Source organism: Balaenoptera ricei, chromosome 19 (genome assembly GCF_028023285.1).
Source record: "Balaenoptera ricei isolate mBalRic1 chromosome 19, mBalRic1.hap2, whole genome shotgun sequence".
Classification (NCBI taxonomy): domain Eukaryota; kingdom Metazoa; phylum Chordata; class Mammalia; order Artiodactyla; family Balaenopteridae; genus Balaenoptera; species Balaenoptera ricei.
This window is the reverse complement of record NC_082657.1, coordinates 46,347,987-46,365,969: the sequence shown is the minus strand read 5'-3', so window position 1 is coordinate 46,365,969 and position 17,983 is coordinate 46,347,987. Positions and strand designations below refer to the sequence as shown.

Sequence of the window (17,983 nt, the reverse complement as noted above, 5' to 3'; positions counted from 1 at the left end):
GTATCTCAAACTGCCTCTTTCCTCCACACTAAAATGACATAAGCACACCACTTTCTGGCTTTGCCTCTCTCTACTGGATACCTTCTGGTCTGGGTTCCTCCTCTGGTCTCTTTCAGTGGCGGTACTCTAAACCCTCTGGGAGGCAGAGGATGATTAAGCCTCCTTAATTCTATCAAGAAGTGACTTCAACCAATTCCATCTGGCCCACACAGCCACATGGAAAAACTAAACCTCTCATCTGCCTGTCACCTTTGCTCCTAATCCACCAGTACTTCCTGAGCAAGGAGTGAAGAATCCTTGCTGTTTCATTAATTAATTAAACATATTAAGAGGGACTTCCCTGGGCTTCCCTGGTGGTGCAGTGGTTGAGAATCTGCCTGCCAATGCAGGGAACACGGGTTCAAGCCCTGGTCTGGGAAGATCCCACATGCCGCGGAGCAACTGGGCCCGTGAGCCACAATTACTGAGCCTGCGCGTCTGGAGCCTGTGCTCCGCAACAAGAGAGGCCACGATAGTGAGAGGCCCACGCACCGCGATGAAGAGTGGCCCCCCTTGCCACAACTAGAGAAAGCCCTCGCACAGAAACGAAGACCCAACACAGCCATAAATAAAATAAATAAATTAATTAAAAAAAAAAAAAAAAAAAAAAGAGGGACTTCCCTCGTGGTGCAATGGTTAAGAATTCGCCTGCCAATGCAGGGGACACGGGTTCGAGCCCTGGTCCGGGAAGATCCCACATGTCGCAGAGCAACTAAGCCTGTGCGCTACAACTACTGAGCCTGCGCGCTAGAGCCCTTGAGCCACAACTACTGAGCCCGTGTGCCACAACTACTAAAGCCCACGTGCCTAGAGCCCGTGCTCCACAACAAGATAAGCCACCACAATGAAAAGCCCGCGCACCGCACCGAAAAGTAGCCTCCACTCGCCGCAGCTAGAGAAAGCCCACGCGCAGCAACGAAGACCCAATGCAGCCAATAAATAATAAAAAACAAAAACAAATATATATCTGAATTCCTCACATTTAACATGAAACTTTCACTACTCATAAAAACTGTTGGTTTAGAGCTAAGCTCTTCTTTTAACAATGTCAAAAAACCAATTATACTTTTTACACAAATTCTTCCTTGACATATTTTCACTTAATAATAAATAATTATTATAATTAAAGAAGCTAACACTTACTTGAGCACGTACAATGTGTCAGGTACCACTGTAGGCATTTTAAAAGTATTGACTCATTGAATACTCACACCCACTCTATCTCATTAGGGTCCACTTAACAAATGAAAAATCTGTGGCACAGAAAGATTAAGTAACAATGCTCCCAATTACCTAATATAAGTGGCTATTAGGAACTCAAACTCAGTTTAAGGATTGGTCTTATTCCCTTCTATTAAATCTTGTTGGCTTTTGGGGTTTGTTTTATTTATAACAGCTTTACTGAGATATAATTCACACTCCATATACTTTACCACTTAAAAGTGTATATAGTTCAATGGACTTTAGTATAATGAGAGTTTTGCAACCATCAGCACAATCTTAGCACATTTTCATTACCCTAAAAAGAATCCCTATACCCACTAGCAGTGACTCCCTATTTCTCCCAACTCCCTCCCCACCCCCCGCCAAAAAAACCCCTGGCAACAACTAATCTGCTTTCTGTCTGTATAGATTTGCCTATTCTGGACATTTCATATAAATGCAATCATACAATATGTGGTCTTTTGCATCTGGCTCCTTTCACTTAGTATGTTTTCAAGGTTCATCCATGCTGCAGTGTGTATCAGAACATTTTTTATTGCTGAATAATATTCCATTGTATGGATATGCCACATTTTGTTTATCTGTTCATCAGCTGATGGACACTTGGATTGTTTCCACTGTTTAAGTGTCATGAATGATGCTGTTATGAACGTTCATGTATAAATTTTTGTGTGGACATTTTTCATTTCTCCTGGATATACAACCTAGGAGTGGAATTGCTGGGTCATACGGTGACTCTATGTTTATCCTTTTCGGGAACTTTCAGCTTTTTCCACATCAACTGCACCATTTTACACTCCCACCAGTAGTGTATGAGGTTCTATTTTCTCCTACAACCTAGTCTACTCTTGCATACTATCTTTTTAATTATAGCCATCCTAGTGGGTGGGAAGTGATAGCTCATTGTGGTTTCAATTTCCAAGTCCCTGATGGCTAATTATGCCGAGCACCTTTTCATGTGCTTATCGGCCATTTGCATATCTTCTTTGAACAAACGTCTACTCAGATCCTTTTCCCATTTTTTAATTGGGTAATTTATCTTTTTATTATTGAGTTGTAAGAGTTCTTTATATTTTCTAGATACAAGTCCCAGATTAGATATATGATTTGCAAATATTTTCTCCCATTCTGTGGGTTTTTTCACTTTCTTAATGGTGACATATGAAGCAAAAAAGTTTTTAACTTTGATGAAGTCCAATTTATTTATTTATTCTCTTGTTGCTTGTGCTTTGGTGTTGTATCTAAGAAGGCTCTGCCTAAGCCAAGATCATTAAGATCTACTCCTGTATTTTTTTTCTAAGAGTTTTAAATCTTATTTATATCTTTTCCTTAGTTGCAAATTAATACCACACTGATAGTACCCACACAACCACCCCATTTCCTTGTTTAGTACCAAAGTACTTTGGTGGTCTAGGTCCAGTCTAGTCAATGTCCAGAAATTATTTGTTTATGAGATTGTAATTTCTATATTGAACAAAGGCTCATCTAGGGAATGTCATAGGTTTCTGCTCCATCCCTCCAGTAACACCCAGTTAAGGAAATGTCTAAGGATATAGCTACCCTCCTTGCATTCTATGATCATAACTAGAGCATAAGCCTCTTCCATAAAATTTAAGCTTAAGAGATCTGGACAGTCATATTCATAAGCTCTAACTCTTTAGAAAATATAAATTTAATTGCTCTAATTATATCTACTGAGACATGTCTACATGTTTTGTTATAATTCCTGTCATGCTCCCAATATAACTAAGACAGAGAAACTGTAATTTAAGTAAGAGAATTTATCTCAACTAAGATTTATTGAAGGCCTACTATACACGAAGTATTATGGGAAATGCTGAGCTAAGTCATAGTTCTTGACCTCAAGGAGGTTATAATTTAGTGAGAATTTTAAAAATAAATAAATAAAACCAGAGAAACTGATGGTTAAATTCAGTCTTTTTCTTTTTTTTTTTTTTGATGTGGATCATTTTTTTAAAGTCTTTATTGAATTTGTTACAATATTGCTTCTGTTTTATGTTTTGGTTTTTTGGCCGTGAGGCATGTGGGATCCTAGTTCCCCTGCTAGGGATCAAACCCGCACCCCCTGTATTGGAAGTCGAAGTCTTAACCACTGGACCGCCAGGGAAGTCCCAAATTCAGTCGTTCTGAAGGATCATTATGTCCTGAAGGAATTAATGAGGGCACACTTCCCTAACTCTGGGGCTCAATAAATCCTTTATCTCTATTCTGTGATCTAAGGGCTCCAGCTCTAAATTACACAGAAACTCCTGAAAAGCTATGTGAAAATTATATTTTTACAAAAAGAGTGATATATGTAAGGGAACTTGGCAAATTGAAGGAAATCCTACATAACACAGAAGCCTTCCTGGAATAGAAGAATACTCTGCCTCACGTGACTCTCTGTCTGCTGAAAGCAGGAGCCCCCATACTGTTGCCCGTGGGACATACCAGATGGCTCCACCATTTAGCCTTTCTGACTACCAAGTATTTTCTGTGGGGCTCCCTTTTAATGTGTAGTTTTTGAGCTAGATCAAAACCTGATTCTTTTTTAAGCCCAAATAACACCGAATGTGAACATGTTTTCTAGTTTCACACTAGATAACTACTTTCTAGTTATTTCTTAAGACATCTTGGCCCCCAAATCTACATTTCTCTATTCTTTTCCCTTCCAACTCCTCACATTGGACATGCTAGAAACATCCTGTTGCTTCAGGTCAAATAAATGTTTATTTGATGGAATCAAAATTATGTACTCTTATACTAGAAAGAGAAGTTGAAGAATGTTTTGGTTGAGTTGTGTGGTTTATCCACAGTACCACAGTCTTGTTTAAATGATTTCATCACTCAGTCAAAATGCTGCCACAATTTCAGTGGTTTTCTAGTCACAGTCAATAAAGTAAAGGGAAAAAAAAACACTATTTACTTATCTTCATGACTAAGCAAGTCTTGAAAAGAGCAGTTAGGAAGCTGCTTCAACAACTTAAAAAATACACACAAAAATACTAGTGACAGAAACCATTTATTTTGAGCTAGGAGCTGCAAAATAATAAGGTTGTGAAAGAAAGGTTTTTGTCTAAATCAACTACATCAGCTACTTAAATGCTATTTTAGCCACCTAAAAGATAATAGAATTCATTTTAAAATTCTTTAGTAGATTTAGAGGAGGATAGACATTTTATTTTTTTGTCTTTAGTCTTACCTTGTGGCAACAAGAGGGTAGCTATGACACGGTGATGCCCAGGCATCCCTTGTCCACGGCATACAGTCATAAAGCAGCAAATCCTTCTCAGTCACAGCCATGAGGACAGGTCTCCACTGTTGTCTTCCACCATCTAGTTTTGCCTGTTACAGTGGTGAAATCCAGAAAGTAGAGCTAACTATAGTGATCTGTAACTGTAAAAGTTCCTTCAGTGACGGCCTAAGATAGTGGGTCTCTATTCTGCTTCCCCTTCCTAACAGATGTGAGGAAAAGGAAACATCCCATCAGGTTCCTTCCTTCCCACTGGCAGGGATTCTCCACTGGGAGGTGTGAGGTGGATTGTGTAGTTTGAGAAAGCTCTCCCTGAGTGAGTTACAGACATTTTCTAATGATATGACACAGTTTTTTCCCTATTCCACAATAACTAACTAATTATCACCAATTCTAATTAAATACGTAGTACTCTGTTCAAAATGATAATAGTTTTAATATGTCTGATGTGGGAGTAACATCTTCTAAGTACAGGATAGAAACTATAACCAAATGAGGCTGTATAATATAAACATCATTGTTTTTCAAATATTTTTGATCAGGACCTACAATAAGAAATACATTTTACACTGCAACTCAACACATACATATAAATACTGAATTTAAAAATTTCCAAAACAACACAATTCCTATACTTTGTGCAACGTACTCTGCTAATTTCTATTTTATCTTTTTTAAATGCCGATATGACCAACTATGCTGTATTTTGGAAAACACTGATATAAACTATTGTCACAGAGTTCCCCATTATAGTTCAGGAAGTTTATGTTTCAGTTTCAAGTGTACCATTGCATTTAATTGCATAAAGCTCAGTTATCTCTATGATGGTTTAAAAATGTAGGAAAACAACCACTACTTATACATATTGTCAAGGATCCAAGACTAAAAAACAAAAGACTATGTTCAAGAAAAGGCCTGGTATCATCAAAATGTTTGCCTTCATAAGATGAGACCTTTGAGCAGGGAACGCTTAACAACAGAGTATTTTAACCCTCATCTTTTCTGCTCACTATCACTGATGGCTTCAAGGTGAATTTAAATTGATGAATCACTTGTCTCTTACTTGTCTTCAGATCTGCTTTTTATTTTCTCTTCCTTAATGACTTCTGAAGGTAATTTGAACATGTCAGGGCACCTTAAGAATACATCTATAATCTGAAAAGTGACCTGAGTGGTTCGGTTCTGTGCTATAACATCTACCACTGGGACGCTTTTCTCCTAGCTAGAGCCATGAGCTGATTCCAGGAAGGGGAAATGAATTCCAGCCAGTGAAGCTACCCATGTTCGACCCTGTGCTGAAAGCACAAAATATATGACTCAACCCTGAGAATTCAAGCAAAGTATGGTAGAAATAATTAATACTTTCCTTACCAGTGAACCCAAGTTTTCTAAGACTCTATATTAGTCTAGAGTAATGTCTGGAGGGAGAGTATCAGCTGTAAAGAGGTTCTCCTGGATTCTTAAATTTTGGGGTGATAGATACCCCGAAGGGATTTCTAGTTTATGTGCACTACCAAGTCTTTGTCTCTGAGATTGTTATGGATAATATTTCATAGGGAAAATAATGTAAAAATGTATCTTCCCAAAGGGATAAAATGACTATCGTATTTTTTTAATTAATTTTTTTTGCTAAGTTATAAGAGAGATTTTGAACACTAGATCAGAGTATATGCATTTAGAAAACCTAAATTAAATGTATTTCTTCCCAAAGAAGAGAAAGGAAAACTGCTAATGCCAATACAAGCCATATGTAATTTCAAGACAGAGAACTTTTTTTTCAATTAACAATTTTTAAAAAGTGTTTATTCTTTAGCTCTTTTGAGTCCTCAGTTTTTGGAGAATATCTTTTCCCTCTTCTACTTGCCATTGGAGAAAAATAAAACCTCAGTTTAAGTCATTCGGTTGCCTATTTGCCTTAACTTATAAGGATAATGTTTGCTTTCACTGGAATCAAAATGCAGCCTGCTGTATGTAGTATGTGTTTTTGGTTGTGGTATCAGTACAAGCAGCCTTGGGACTCCACTACTGAGGTGTTTTTTTTCCCCACTATCGAGTTTTTGGCCAGAGAAAAAAGGGATACTAAAGTTAGGGTTCTGGTTTGCTTGTGTTTCAATAACCACACATGCATACACCTGGCCAAACAATAGCCTTCTCCAAATTTTATTTTCTAATAACTAGAGTTGAATAGCACTAAAGATGAAAAATTAATAATAGTTATTATTCATTCCCTAAATCTCTTCATCCCACAAATCTTTTTAAGAGGTGATGTACTTCTGCTATTAACGTATTTTATTATTACAATAGAAAACAGAGAGCAAAAAATAAATTGTTCCACTAATCCTGATTTAGTGTATACGTTCCTAATTTGAGTCTTTACACAGTTTGAGAATAACCAGGGAAAAGGTAGGAACTGTGAAAACAAAGCTTTCTTTGCCTGTCTTGGCTTTTCTACCAACACTCAAATCTTAAAAATACTTATTTCGTAGGTAACGTATGTCCCCTCATTTGTTGGACTTAGAGAAGATTCCCTCTTAAGAATATAACCAACTAAAAGGTAAACTATCAGTCACATAAAAATAAGTATCAGTAAAGAGATAGAAGTGCCTTGCACAGAACAGATTATCTATTGGTTACCAAACATCTGTAGCATAGGTTTTCCCTATTTTAAGCAAACTCAATTTATGACCATGTGAAATAACAAACAGATAAGTTAAGGAGAGATCATTTAAAGTTAAATAAATGATAACTATCTTTTCTTTACAACTGAAACAGTTTCATTCATATGCAAGCTTTTCAGGAAACACATCTATTGCTAAAAGAGATGCTTACTTATTTTAAAAAGATTACATGATCTCAAATTATCCTGACCATTTTCATACTCATAGAATTAAACAATCTTACCGTTAAAAAAGGCAACTCTTATCAAATATGTAAGTTCATTACAATACCTCTGAGAAATGGTATCCAGTCTTGCTTGAACAACTTATTCTAAGTGTATTTGATTTGGGTAACCCAAACAACTACTTGGAAAAAGTAAAAATCATGAATAGTTTAGAAACAGCACTTTGGATTAGTTCCGTGATACTATTTTTAAAGAAGTTGAAACTTTTTGACTTAGTATTATTTTCCAACCCTGAGTTTGTGTTCTTGGACAGTATTTTATAATTAATGACTTGTTTGCTTGCTTTTTGCATGTATATATGTAGACAAAGGAAAAAATTAGTGAACATCTACTATTTACAAAGCATTAGGCTAAGTTCTGGGGGCTAAAGATTTGGGAAAAATGTGCTCCTATCTTCCAAGAGCTCACAACTGAGTGGAGGAAACACACACATAAATACAGTCCATAAAGGGCAGACTGTGATGAATTTGTGGCTTTATTTTTCTCCTTTCTACTTTCTACTTGTCTGTATGTAGCATAAACCAGATTAAGTTCACTTTAAAGGTCTGGCAACCCTCATACGTTGCTGGTGGGAATTTAAATTAGTTCAATCTTGATGGAAGGTAAATTTGGCAATATTTATCAAAATTACAAATGCATATACTTTTTGTGGTAGTTTAAAAAGATGTCCACAAATTCTTTACCATTCTTCCCTTTAAGAGCCAGAGCCCTGGGGTATAGACTGGACTTAGTAACTCACTTCTAATGAAAAGAATAGAGAAGAGACTAGGTCATAAAAGGTATTGTGGCTTCCATCTTGTTCTCTCTGTCAGATCACTTGCTCTGACAAAAACCCACAGCCATGTCTCGAGGACACTCAGCCAATCTTGTGGAAAGGCCTGCATAGAAAGGAACTGAGGACTTCTGCCAACAAGCAGTAAGAAACTGAGACCTCCTGCCAACAGCTATATAAATGAATCCTGTTGGAAGTGGACCTGCCAACCCAGTCAAGCCCTCAGATGACTGCCACCCTTGCTGACAGCTTGACTGCAACTTCATGAAGCGTCCCAGGCCAGAACCAGGCAGCTAAACTGCTACCAGATTCCTGATCCTTAGAAACTGTGGGAGGTAAATGTTATTTCAAAGTCACTAACTCTTGGGGGTAATTTGTTTTATAGAGATAGATTACTAATACACCCTTTGAACCTGCGCTTCTGGGATTTATCCTACAGGTATAGAAATATCCCCTGTTCTATGAACTAACAATCAAAGTTCAGGAAATGATGTAAAACTTTGGATAAACCCCTTTCTAACCAAAGTTTTACTGCTCACTACTAGAAACTTAAGAACCAAATACATTCAGATAATGTGTTCCCTTGTTATCTGATCTATCTGAACTCAGGAACCAAAGAGTTTGGAAAGCACATGTGTGAAAGGAAAAACTACAAGGTTATTCATTATAGCATTCTTTGTAATGGCAAAAGATTATGACAACAAAACTGGGGGGTGTGCTTATTTAACTACAGCCACACAATGGAAAACTATACAGTTGTAAAAAAGAATGCTCTCTGTGCTTTGATATGGAAAGATCTCCAGGATATATTGCTTAATGAAAGAAACCAGCAAGGTATAAAGTAGTGTGCAAATATGCCATCTTCTTTTATAAAAGAGAAAAAGAAGAATATATATTCATAATTGCTTTTATTTGCATAAAGAAACTCTCAAAAGACTCAGTAGAAAGGAATGAAAGTGATTACTTCTCTGGGCGCAGAGGGGTAGGAATTAGGTGGCTGGGGGACCAGAAGGAGAGTAAGACATCACCTATTAACTTTTTATTCTGACCTTGGAACTATGTAAATGTATTACCTTTTTAAAATCATGAAGATTTCTAACATTGCTGAAAGCACAGAACAATTACCACTCAATCGAGTTTTTCAACCAGCATATAAAAATATAGAAACAATGATAAACACAACTAAAAGACTAAAACTTTCAAAGTCGTAAATACTTATACCATGATTTTCATTAGTTTCTTCTGCTTAGTTATTCTAATTATGCCTCCTAGAAATCATCACAGTACTAATTCTGTGTTCTAATTTATTAGAATCATTATTTGGAATGTTCGTAAAATTTCACAGCTGAAAAAAAACTAAATCAGTGGAGTCCAAAATCCACTACACAATCACCTGGGGAGTCAAATGAGATTTCCAGGCCCCACCATCGGTCTACCAAATGTGAACTCTTGATGGGGAACATGAGAAGCCAGACCTGGGAAACTGTATTTAAAACAAAACAACAACGCAAAAGAACAAAACCTGCCTGGGCTGATACTGATGCAATCCCTGCTCCCTTGCACACACGAAGGAACTAGGATGCAAAGATATGAAGGCACTTTTAAAAAGATCTAAAACCAGTGAAAAACAGAGCTAGCACTTGAACACTCATCTCTGAATCCCTATTCTGTCTTCTGTTTTCAACTCCCTCTGGCCCAGCTGACAGTGAAGGCCCAGAAAGAAAAAGGATGTATTGTAACATCATGTAGAACTTTTAGTCTCCCTTTTGCCAAATTTGGATCTAAATTAACTTGGATTATATCCTTCCTTTCCCTTTACCCAACATCTACTTAGGTTTTCTTGTTTCTCCTCTTTTCATTTTTCAGTTGTAGACGACAACTACACATGTTTAATGGCTTGTAAAGTGTTTTGTATATTTTATAATTTTCCCAGACCAGGGGAGTAAGCCTGTTGTCCCTGAAACTCTGTCAGTAGACTAGTACAGGAATTGGGAAACTATGACTTGTGGGCCAAATACAGCCCACTACCTCTTTTTGTAAATAAAGTTTTACTGAAACACAGTCGCATCTATTCACGTTCATATTGTCTATGACTGTTTTCTTGCTATAATGGCAGAGTCAAGTAGTTGTAGCACTAATAGCCCTTTGCAGAAGAAGTTTGCTGATCCTATTCTAAAACCGTGAAAATTATCTTCAGTCATTAAGGATACAGATGTTACTAAGAACCCCTTTTTAGTTATGTTATGATGATGATTATCATGACAGTCAGTTCTTCTGGTGGAGGTGATAATTAGCAACAAACAACTAAACACTAGGGGAGGAGAAACAAAAGACTAACAAAAGATCTGCAAGCTAGACATCCAGGGCCTGACTGCATGATAAACATTACAGACATACGAAATGGGGGAACCATCTTGGCTCTGAGTAGTGACCCGGTGAGACCCTGCCCTGCCTCCCAGCCTACCTGTTCTGCCAGCCAGGCAATGTGCTTAACCTCCTTGCTGCCTCCTGCTGTACTGGTTGCACCAAGCATGGCATTGAGTTCAGCCAACACCTGTGGGAGGAGAGCCATTATGTTGGTGTGGATAGCTACGAACCAGGAGTGTGCTGTGGCTGTATCCTTGCAACGTAGGATCAACGTGTTCCTGCTATCAGGAGAATGTAGCTCTATCAATCTGTATGGAAAAAGAAAAAAAAAGGTGAGCTAGATCAGAAGCCATCAAACCTGCCACGGTTTAACATACACAACTGAAAATCTACTTTTACATTCCAGAATATAAATACTTTCTCTTAATTCCTTAGGGTCCAATTCCAGAGAAATCCACATGTGGAAAGATCATCATCGGAAAGACTAACTGCTGGGTCTGTTGTTTCAGTATTAACGTAATGATCTAAGATAAGGGAACCTACTGTAGAGTCTGTAGTAGAACACTGCACTTTGCCTTAATTTCCATGTCAAAGAAATGGAAAGTGTGCTTGCTGAATCTCATAGGCACATTGTAAAGAAAGAACTAATATTTTTTTAAATACTTAGAAAACTCTGGTATACAGTATTGCTAGGTATATAGAACCTACTGCCAAACAGTGAACTGAAATTTCCACTGTGTGAAATAAAGAAAATAGCTGAAGAATGACTCTTTACGAAAATTTGAAATTGTTTTTGAGGGTCTGGGTAACATTATATGATTAAATCATCCACTGAGTCATGGTAGAAGAATAGTTAAGAGATCTTCAACTCTATGACTATTATTTGTTAATACTCAACTGTGAACAATCTATACTTCAAAAGTAACTTTTAGGAATTATGTAAATTTTTTAAAAAGTACACTCAACAAATTCCTTATAAAGCAATTTGTTGGGTACTATTTTGTGTTTTGATCAAAGTTTTTGCCAAGATGAATTTTAAAAATCATTCAGTAAATGACTAACATATATACACTGCTGTGTTCTAACAGTGAACACACATATCTTTTAAAATGGAAAAATAATTTGGTAGGCTGGAAACTGACAAACTGCCACTGACCAAGGAGAGATCTTTTTATTCTTTCATCTTTCTGAAGATAGTTTTTGCTTCCTTGCAGCACTGTCACCAGATCCCACACCACCTGTCAAAGGTGACCAGTTTACATGTACACTAGCATTTCTGCCTTGAAGTTTGCATCCCTCTCTTTTGTCCTGTTTAGAAATTCCTTTACAATTCCAAATTTTAATTTGCCATACTTAATATGGCAAATAAATATTCATTCTCATTTGAACTCTGGTCAGTCCACCCTTTCTTAAATAAACATTTATTGAGAACCTACTGTATGCCAGATACTATGCTTGACACTGTGTTAGAGATACAGCAGTGAAAAAGATAGGCAAAAAAACTAGTCTCTACTCTCACTGGGACTATCATCTAATGGGGAAGGCAGAAAATTTATAATTAACTAATACACAATTACAGGTTACAAAAACTACTTCTATAAAGAACTGTGATGACTACCACAAAGTTCCTGGCTAAAAAAGGCACTCCCAAGATGGTAGTAGCAAAGCAGGACTGCAGTGGAGGCCTCTACACCGCTGGGGCACACTTACCAAGCTGGTGTCATGCTGTGAGACAATTTATAAACACATCTACCTGGTACCTACCTACTTACCCACTCAATGCCCTCCCACTAGACTTACCCTTCTAGCTACCTGAAGGTCTAGCCACCAGTCTATCCATGTTTTATATGCCTTCACAGTTCTAGGGCAATAGCCAAGTAGGCCAGAAAGTTCTAGAAAATAGTCAAAACATAAAATAAGATCTGTGACCAGCCAAAACACTTCACAAAGCCCACACCTGAGGTATCTTTAGACAGCAAGTCATAAGCTATCCTGCTTTCTGTTTTAGTTACAGTTCAGATGAATTTATTTGATTTCCTATCCTATAGCTAAATACAGTGAGAAGTAGCTTGGGATTAAAATTTAGAGGGTTTTGAATAGCAGGTTAAGTCTGAATATTAATTGGTAAGCAACATGGAATCACTGAGGATTCTCAACAAGGGAACGATATGATCAAAACAATGAATTAAAAATAATTTTATGAGATATCTGTACACCTAGGTTCACAGAGGCATCATTCACAATAACCAAAAGGTGGAAACAACCCAAATGTCCATTGATGGAATGGATAAACAAAATGTTATATATATATATCCCACAAGACACTTGGTGTGGCCAAAAAAAAAAAAATAATAATAATAATTTTATGGTGGGATGTAAGATGGATTACAATAGAGAAATGGCCTGGGGAGGTTTAATTGGACCCAAGAAGGATGAGACTACACAGAGCTCACCAGGAGGACCCACTCCTAGTCAGGAGGAACACCTCCATCCTAAAAGCTCAGCAAAAGTAGAAGAAGAAAAGAGATTTCTGACAAATAGCTTAACATTCATGTTGACCTTTATTTAGTCCTCTATATTACTTTATAATGTTTTTTCTTTTTAATGTTATTTTCCACTATATCAATTGTTGCCGTCATGGTCCTTAACATAAATATTTGTTGGCTAAAAAAATGATTATATTTTCTAAAAGAAAAATAGTTATACATTTATTATGGGAAGATTTAAAATAGTATATTACACTCACTCCCTGGCTCTGAACTCCTGGCAACTGCTGATCCTTTTACTGTTTCCAAGGAATCATACAGCACGTAAGCTTTTCAGACTGGCTTCTTTCACTTAGCAATATGCATTTAAGGTTCCTTCATGTCTTCTGTGGCTTGACAGCTCACTTCTTTTTATCACTGAATAATATTCTACTGTCTGGATGAACCACAGTTTGTTTATCCATTCACCTATTTATTGAAGGACCTCTTGGTTGTTTTCAAGTTTTGGCAATTACGATTAAAGCATTTGTGTGTAGGTTTTTGTGTGGACGTAAGTTTTTGACTCCTCTGGGTAAATACCAAGGAGCACAACTGCTGGGTCACATGGTAAGACTACGTTTAGCTTTGTAAGAAACTGCCAAACTGTCTTCCAAAGTAGCTGTACCATTTTGCGTTCCTACCATCAATGAATAAGCCTTTCTGTTACTATACATCTTTGCCAGCACGTGGTACTGTCAGGTGGATTTTGGCCATTCTAATATGTGTATAGTGGTATCTCATTGTTTTAATTTGCAATTCCCTAATGGCATATGATTTGAGCACCTTTCATATGCTTATTTGCCCTGTAGTTCTTCTTTGGTGAAGTGTCTGTTCAGATCAGATCTGTTGTCCATTTTAAAACTGGGTTGTTTTCTTATTGTTGAGCTTTAGGAATTCTTTGTAAATTTTGGATATCAGTCCTTTACCTGATATGTATTTCACAAAGATTTTCTCCCAGTCTGTAGCTTATCTTTTCGTTCTCTTAACAGTGTGTGACGGTTAATTTTATGTGTTAACTTGACTGGGCTAAGGGATGTCCAGGTAGCTGGTAAAACATTATTTCTGGGGGTGTCTGTGAGGGTGTTTCTGGAATAGATTTGCATCATCAGTAGACTGAGTAAAGAAGATAGCCCTCGACAATGCAGGTGGGCATCATCCAATTCACCGAGGGCAGGAATAGAATAAAAAAAAGCAGGGGGGGGGCACGTTTGCTCTCTTCTTGAGTTGGACAACCATCTTTTTCTCCTGCCCTCACACATTGGTGTTCCTGGTTCTTGGGCCTTTGAACTCAGGGAGAATCATAAGACTGGCTTTCCTGTTTCTCCAGCCTGCAGACAACGGATCATGGGACTTCTTGGTCTCCACAATTGCATGAGCTAATTCCTATAATAAATAAATAAATCTATCTAAATATCTATCCATCCTGTTGCTTCTTTCTCTGGAAAAGCCTAGTACACAGTGTCTGTTACAGAGCAGAAGTTTTTAATTTTAATGAAGTTCAACTTATGAATTTTTTCTTTTATGTACTGTGCTTTTGGTGTTGTATCTAAGAAGTCACCACCAAACTTTAAAGGGAATTTTTAAAAAGCATAATCCTACAAGCTCAGGGAGAAGAGAAGAGCGACTACAACAAAATTTTGGAAGCTGGCAAACAGACAGAGCAGACCTAAGAAAAGTGGGCAGAGTCAAATCCAAGCCGATCCATGTTGCAGAATCCTGAAGAGGCTGGGGAACTGGAGGCACCAGTTACCTCTGGAAGTGGGAGTAAAGCACTCAGCTAAAATAAAGAGGCCGGCTGACTGTTTCAGCATTCCCCACCCCCAGCGGCCAGTGACTGCCCCACCCTCAACCCAGAAGAAGATTCATATCCACCCTCATTCCACCAAACTGAGTGCAAGAGCCAGTGATGTCCTTAATTTAGACCCTATACCAGGCTAGTTGTTTTCTACAGAGGCTATTTATTTCCAGCTGGTTGCTTTGGCACTGTAACCAGCTTAACATCCTTAATCGCATGCTAAAAGTTGTTGCAAAACCATGACAAAAAATTTCTTTCACTCCTCCTACTGACCTACTTAGCGCTAAAGGCAGGAATCAGTTCATCCTTCTCTGGACACAGAACATTCACCTTCTGAAAAAGCCTTTATACCTCATACAGTTCCTGGGAGACTCTCTCAGACATAGCTCCTTTGCCACAGTTTAAACTCTGAAAATCCCGATGTTAAAGATCCTACTTATTAATAACTGAAAGAAAGGAAAATAAGTCTGATATAAAATAAACTTAACCTGATTAAGCAGGAAAAGATCATGGGACCACTAGGCTGGAAAAAGACGAAAACAGGAAATAAAACAGTTCCCAGGACAGAATCACCAATTTTTCATGAAAAGAGAAATTTTGCAGTGTTTCTTAAAAAGGGATTGTAAAATAGAAAATTAAATTAGAAGAAACAGAAAATAAACTCCAAAATAGGACTAATGATTCTAGGATCCAGAAGTCTGCCTTTGAAGAAGCAGCCCCTAGAGCTGATAAAGGGGACAAAGTGTTTCCTAACGTCTATTGCTGTTTTAAAAGACAAATTCAAATGAAAATTCTACAAATAAAAGTTCGGAGGCAGTCTGCCAGTCATTGTTTGGGCCCACAGGAGAGAGGAGGAGACAGCTACAGTGTGAAGAGTTCTGGCCTCTGGTCAGACCACTGAGGATTTCCTGAGAAATGCAATTACATTCTGATCAGATGAATCAGATCATGTTTAGGTCCACAGAAGCATAGGATTCTTAAGTTTAGCCTGCTTATTTCTTCTGCTTAGTAAAGTCTATGACATAACTTATGTGTTCAATTTAGTAATAATCATGTTGTTTTATACATCATAAAGCCAAAATTTACCTTTTACATGGAAAACAGCCAAAGTGAAGATGACCCAGACATTGTGAACCAGCTCAATGATAACAGATTTACATTTCCGAAAAGCAGCGTTTAAGAACACCTTGTCCGCGCTAAACTCCGCACTGCCCACAATGCTGTTTGCTAAGGAACAGGCTCATGTTCTCTCCCTGGACTTTGTCATTATTTATTTAGCTTTCACTTTCCACAATGAACCGCTTATAACTATCAGAAGCATCTAGTGAGGTCTTGAGGACTAGAGGTGGAAGAAGCGAATAAACTTCCTCCCCCTCTTTACTTATTCATTCTGATGGTCAGCACTTTTTCTCAGCTCTAGATAGTGAAACTGAATCAATGTAGTAAAACAGAAAAAAAGGATGCTTTCCTCTCATGTCAAATAAATTTTTTATCTAGAAAGTGAAGTCTTTACATTAAAATGAAGGATGAACCACAAGGAGATTCCACTACACACCCATCAGAATATTTAATATTAATAGTTAATATAGTTAATATTAAAAAGACTGACACTACCAATGCTGGCAAGGATGTGAAGCAATGGAAACTCCTGCACACTGCTGGTGGGCATGTAAAATGGCACAACCACTCTGGAAAAAAGCCTGGCAGTTTTTTAAAAAACTAAACATACACCTACTCTTTGAGCCAGCAGTTTCACTCCTAAGAATTTATCCAAGAGAAATAAAAATGTATGCCCACAAGAGTTGAACAAAAATATTCACAGTAACTTTATTAATATTAGCTCCAAACTGGAAATAGCTCAGGTATCCATGAATAGGAAAATGGATAAAGAAACTATGTTATATTCATAAAACGTAACACTACTCAGCAATAAAAGAGAAAGAGCTATTGTTACATGCAACAAGAAGAATGAATCTCAAAATTCTTATGCTGAGTTAAATAATTCTATCACAAAAAAGTACATATGATATGACTACATTTACATGAAGTTTTAGAATAGTTGAAACAGATCTATGACAGCAAGTCAGAACAGTAGTAGCCTTGGAAGGTGGGAGAGGGAATTGACTGGGAAGGGGCAAAAGAAAACTTTCCAAGGTAACAGTAATGTCCTGTATCTTGATAGGCTTGGGTTACATAATTTTATGCATCTGTCAAAATTTAGGATTTGTGTATTTTATTGTATGCAAATATTGTCTCAAAAGAAGAAAGCTACAGCGAAAACACTGAACTCTATATGCATGCTTGAGTAGAGAGAAGTATTCTAATGTGTGCAATTCACTTTGAAATGCATCAAAGAAAATTAAGATGGATTGACGGATGGATAGGTGGGCCAATCCATGATAAAGTATATATAGTAAAATGTTAATGGTAGAATCTATGTGGTGGAAAAATGAGTGTTGACTATAAAATTCTTTCGACTTTGCTGTATGTTTGAAGATTTTCATAATAAATTATTAGGGAAAAAATGAAGAATGATGGGAATCCACTTGCCTATGTACGGCTTAAATACCAGATTCATAATTATTTTCCAGATTAGGGAACATCTAAGCCTATTCCTTGTCAGAGTTTTACAAAAGACTATGTGGAAGATTAAGATTTTCAAATAGAAATATGGTCAGTTATATAAGGCTGCAATGTGATAAATATCTTGGTGACAGATGTCCTGATGAAACTTATTTTTGCTATTCATAAATGAACTGTTTTTCTCCATGGCTTTAAATGTTGCAGCTGTGTCACCTGTCATGACATTTCCTTTGACAGAGCTGAGATAAATTTAAGGATCAAAGAGCTCCAAGTGATTTTACAGATACTATCTTATTTATCCTTGAAGTAAAAGAACAGAGTTGAGCAAGCATTATTATGTCCATTTTACAGAAAGAAAAAAATAGGAGGACAGAGAAATTAAGGGACTTACTTAAGGTCACAAGGACACCAACAGCACCTATAATAATAATATATTGAGAGCATACTATGCCAATTTTATAACTGTTCTCTTATTTAATCCTCATATAACCTTTCATTTTACACAGGAGGAAACCAAGGCTTA

The 17,983-nt window shown here is 37.2% G+C and overlaps 1 protein-coding gene across 2 annotated transcripts in view; it reads right to left on the bottom strand.

Annotated features, from left to right (window-relative positions):
- SNTB2 (syntrophin beta 2) overlaps nucleotides 1-17,983 on the bottom strand; it is a 104,700-nt gene that overhangs the window by 35,141 nt on the left and 51,576 nt on the right. For both annotated transcript variants that reach the window (XR_009499113.1, XM_059905281.1), the window contains exons 3-4: nucleotides 10,655-10,865; nucleotides 4,466-4,608 (exon numbers count right to left, since the gene is read on the bottom strand). Coding sequence is in view for 1 of the 2 variants with exons in the window: in XM_059905281.1 (XP_059761264.1) it covers nucleotides 4,466-4,608; nucleotides 10,655-10,865 (354 nt within the window). In the remaining variant the exon portion in view is untranslated. The remainder of the gene's footprint in view (nucleotides 1-4,465; nucleotides 4,609-10,654; nucleotides 10,866-17,983) is intronic.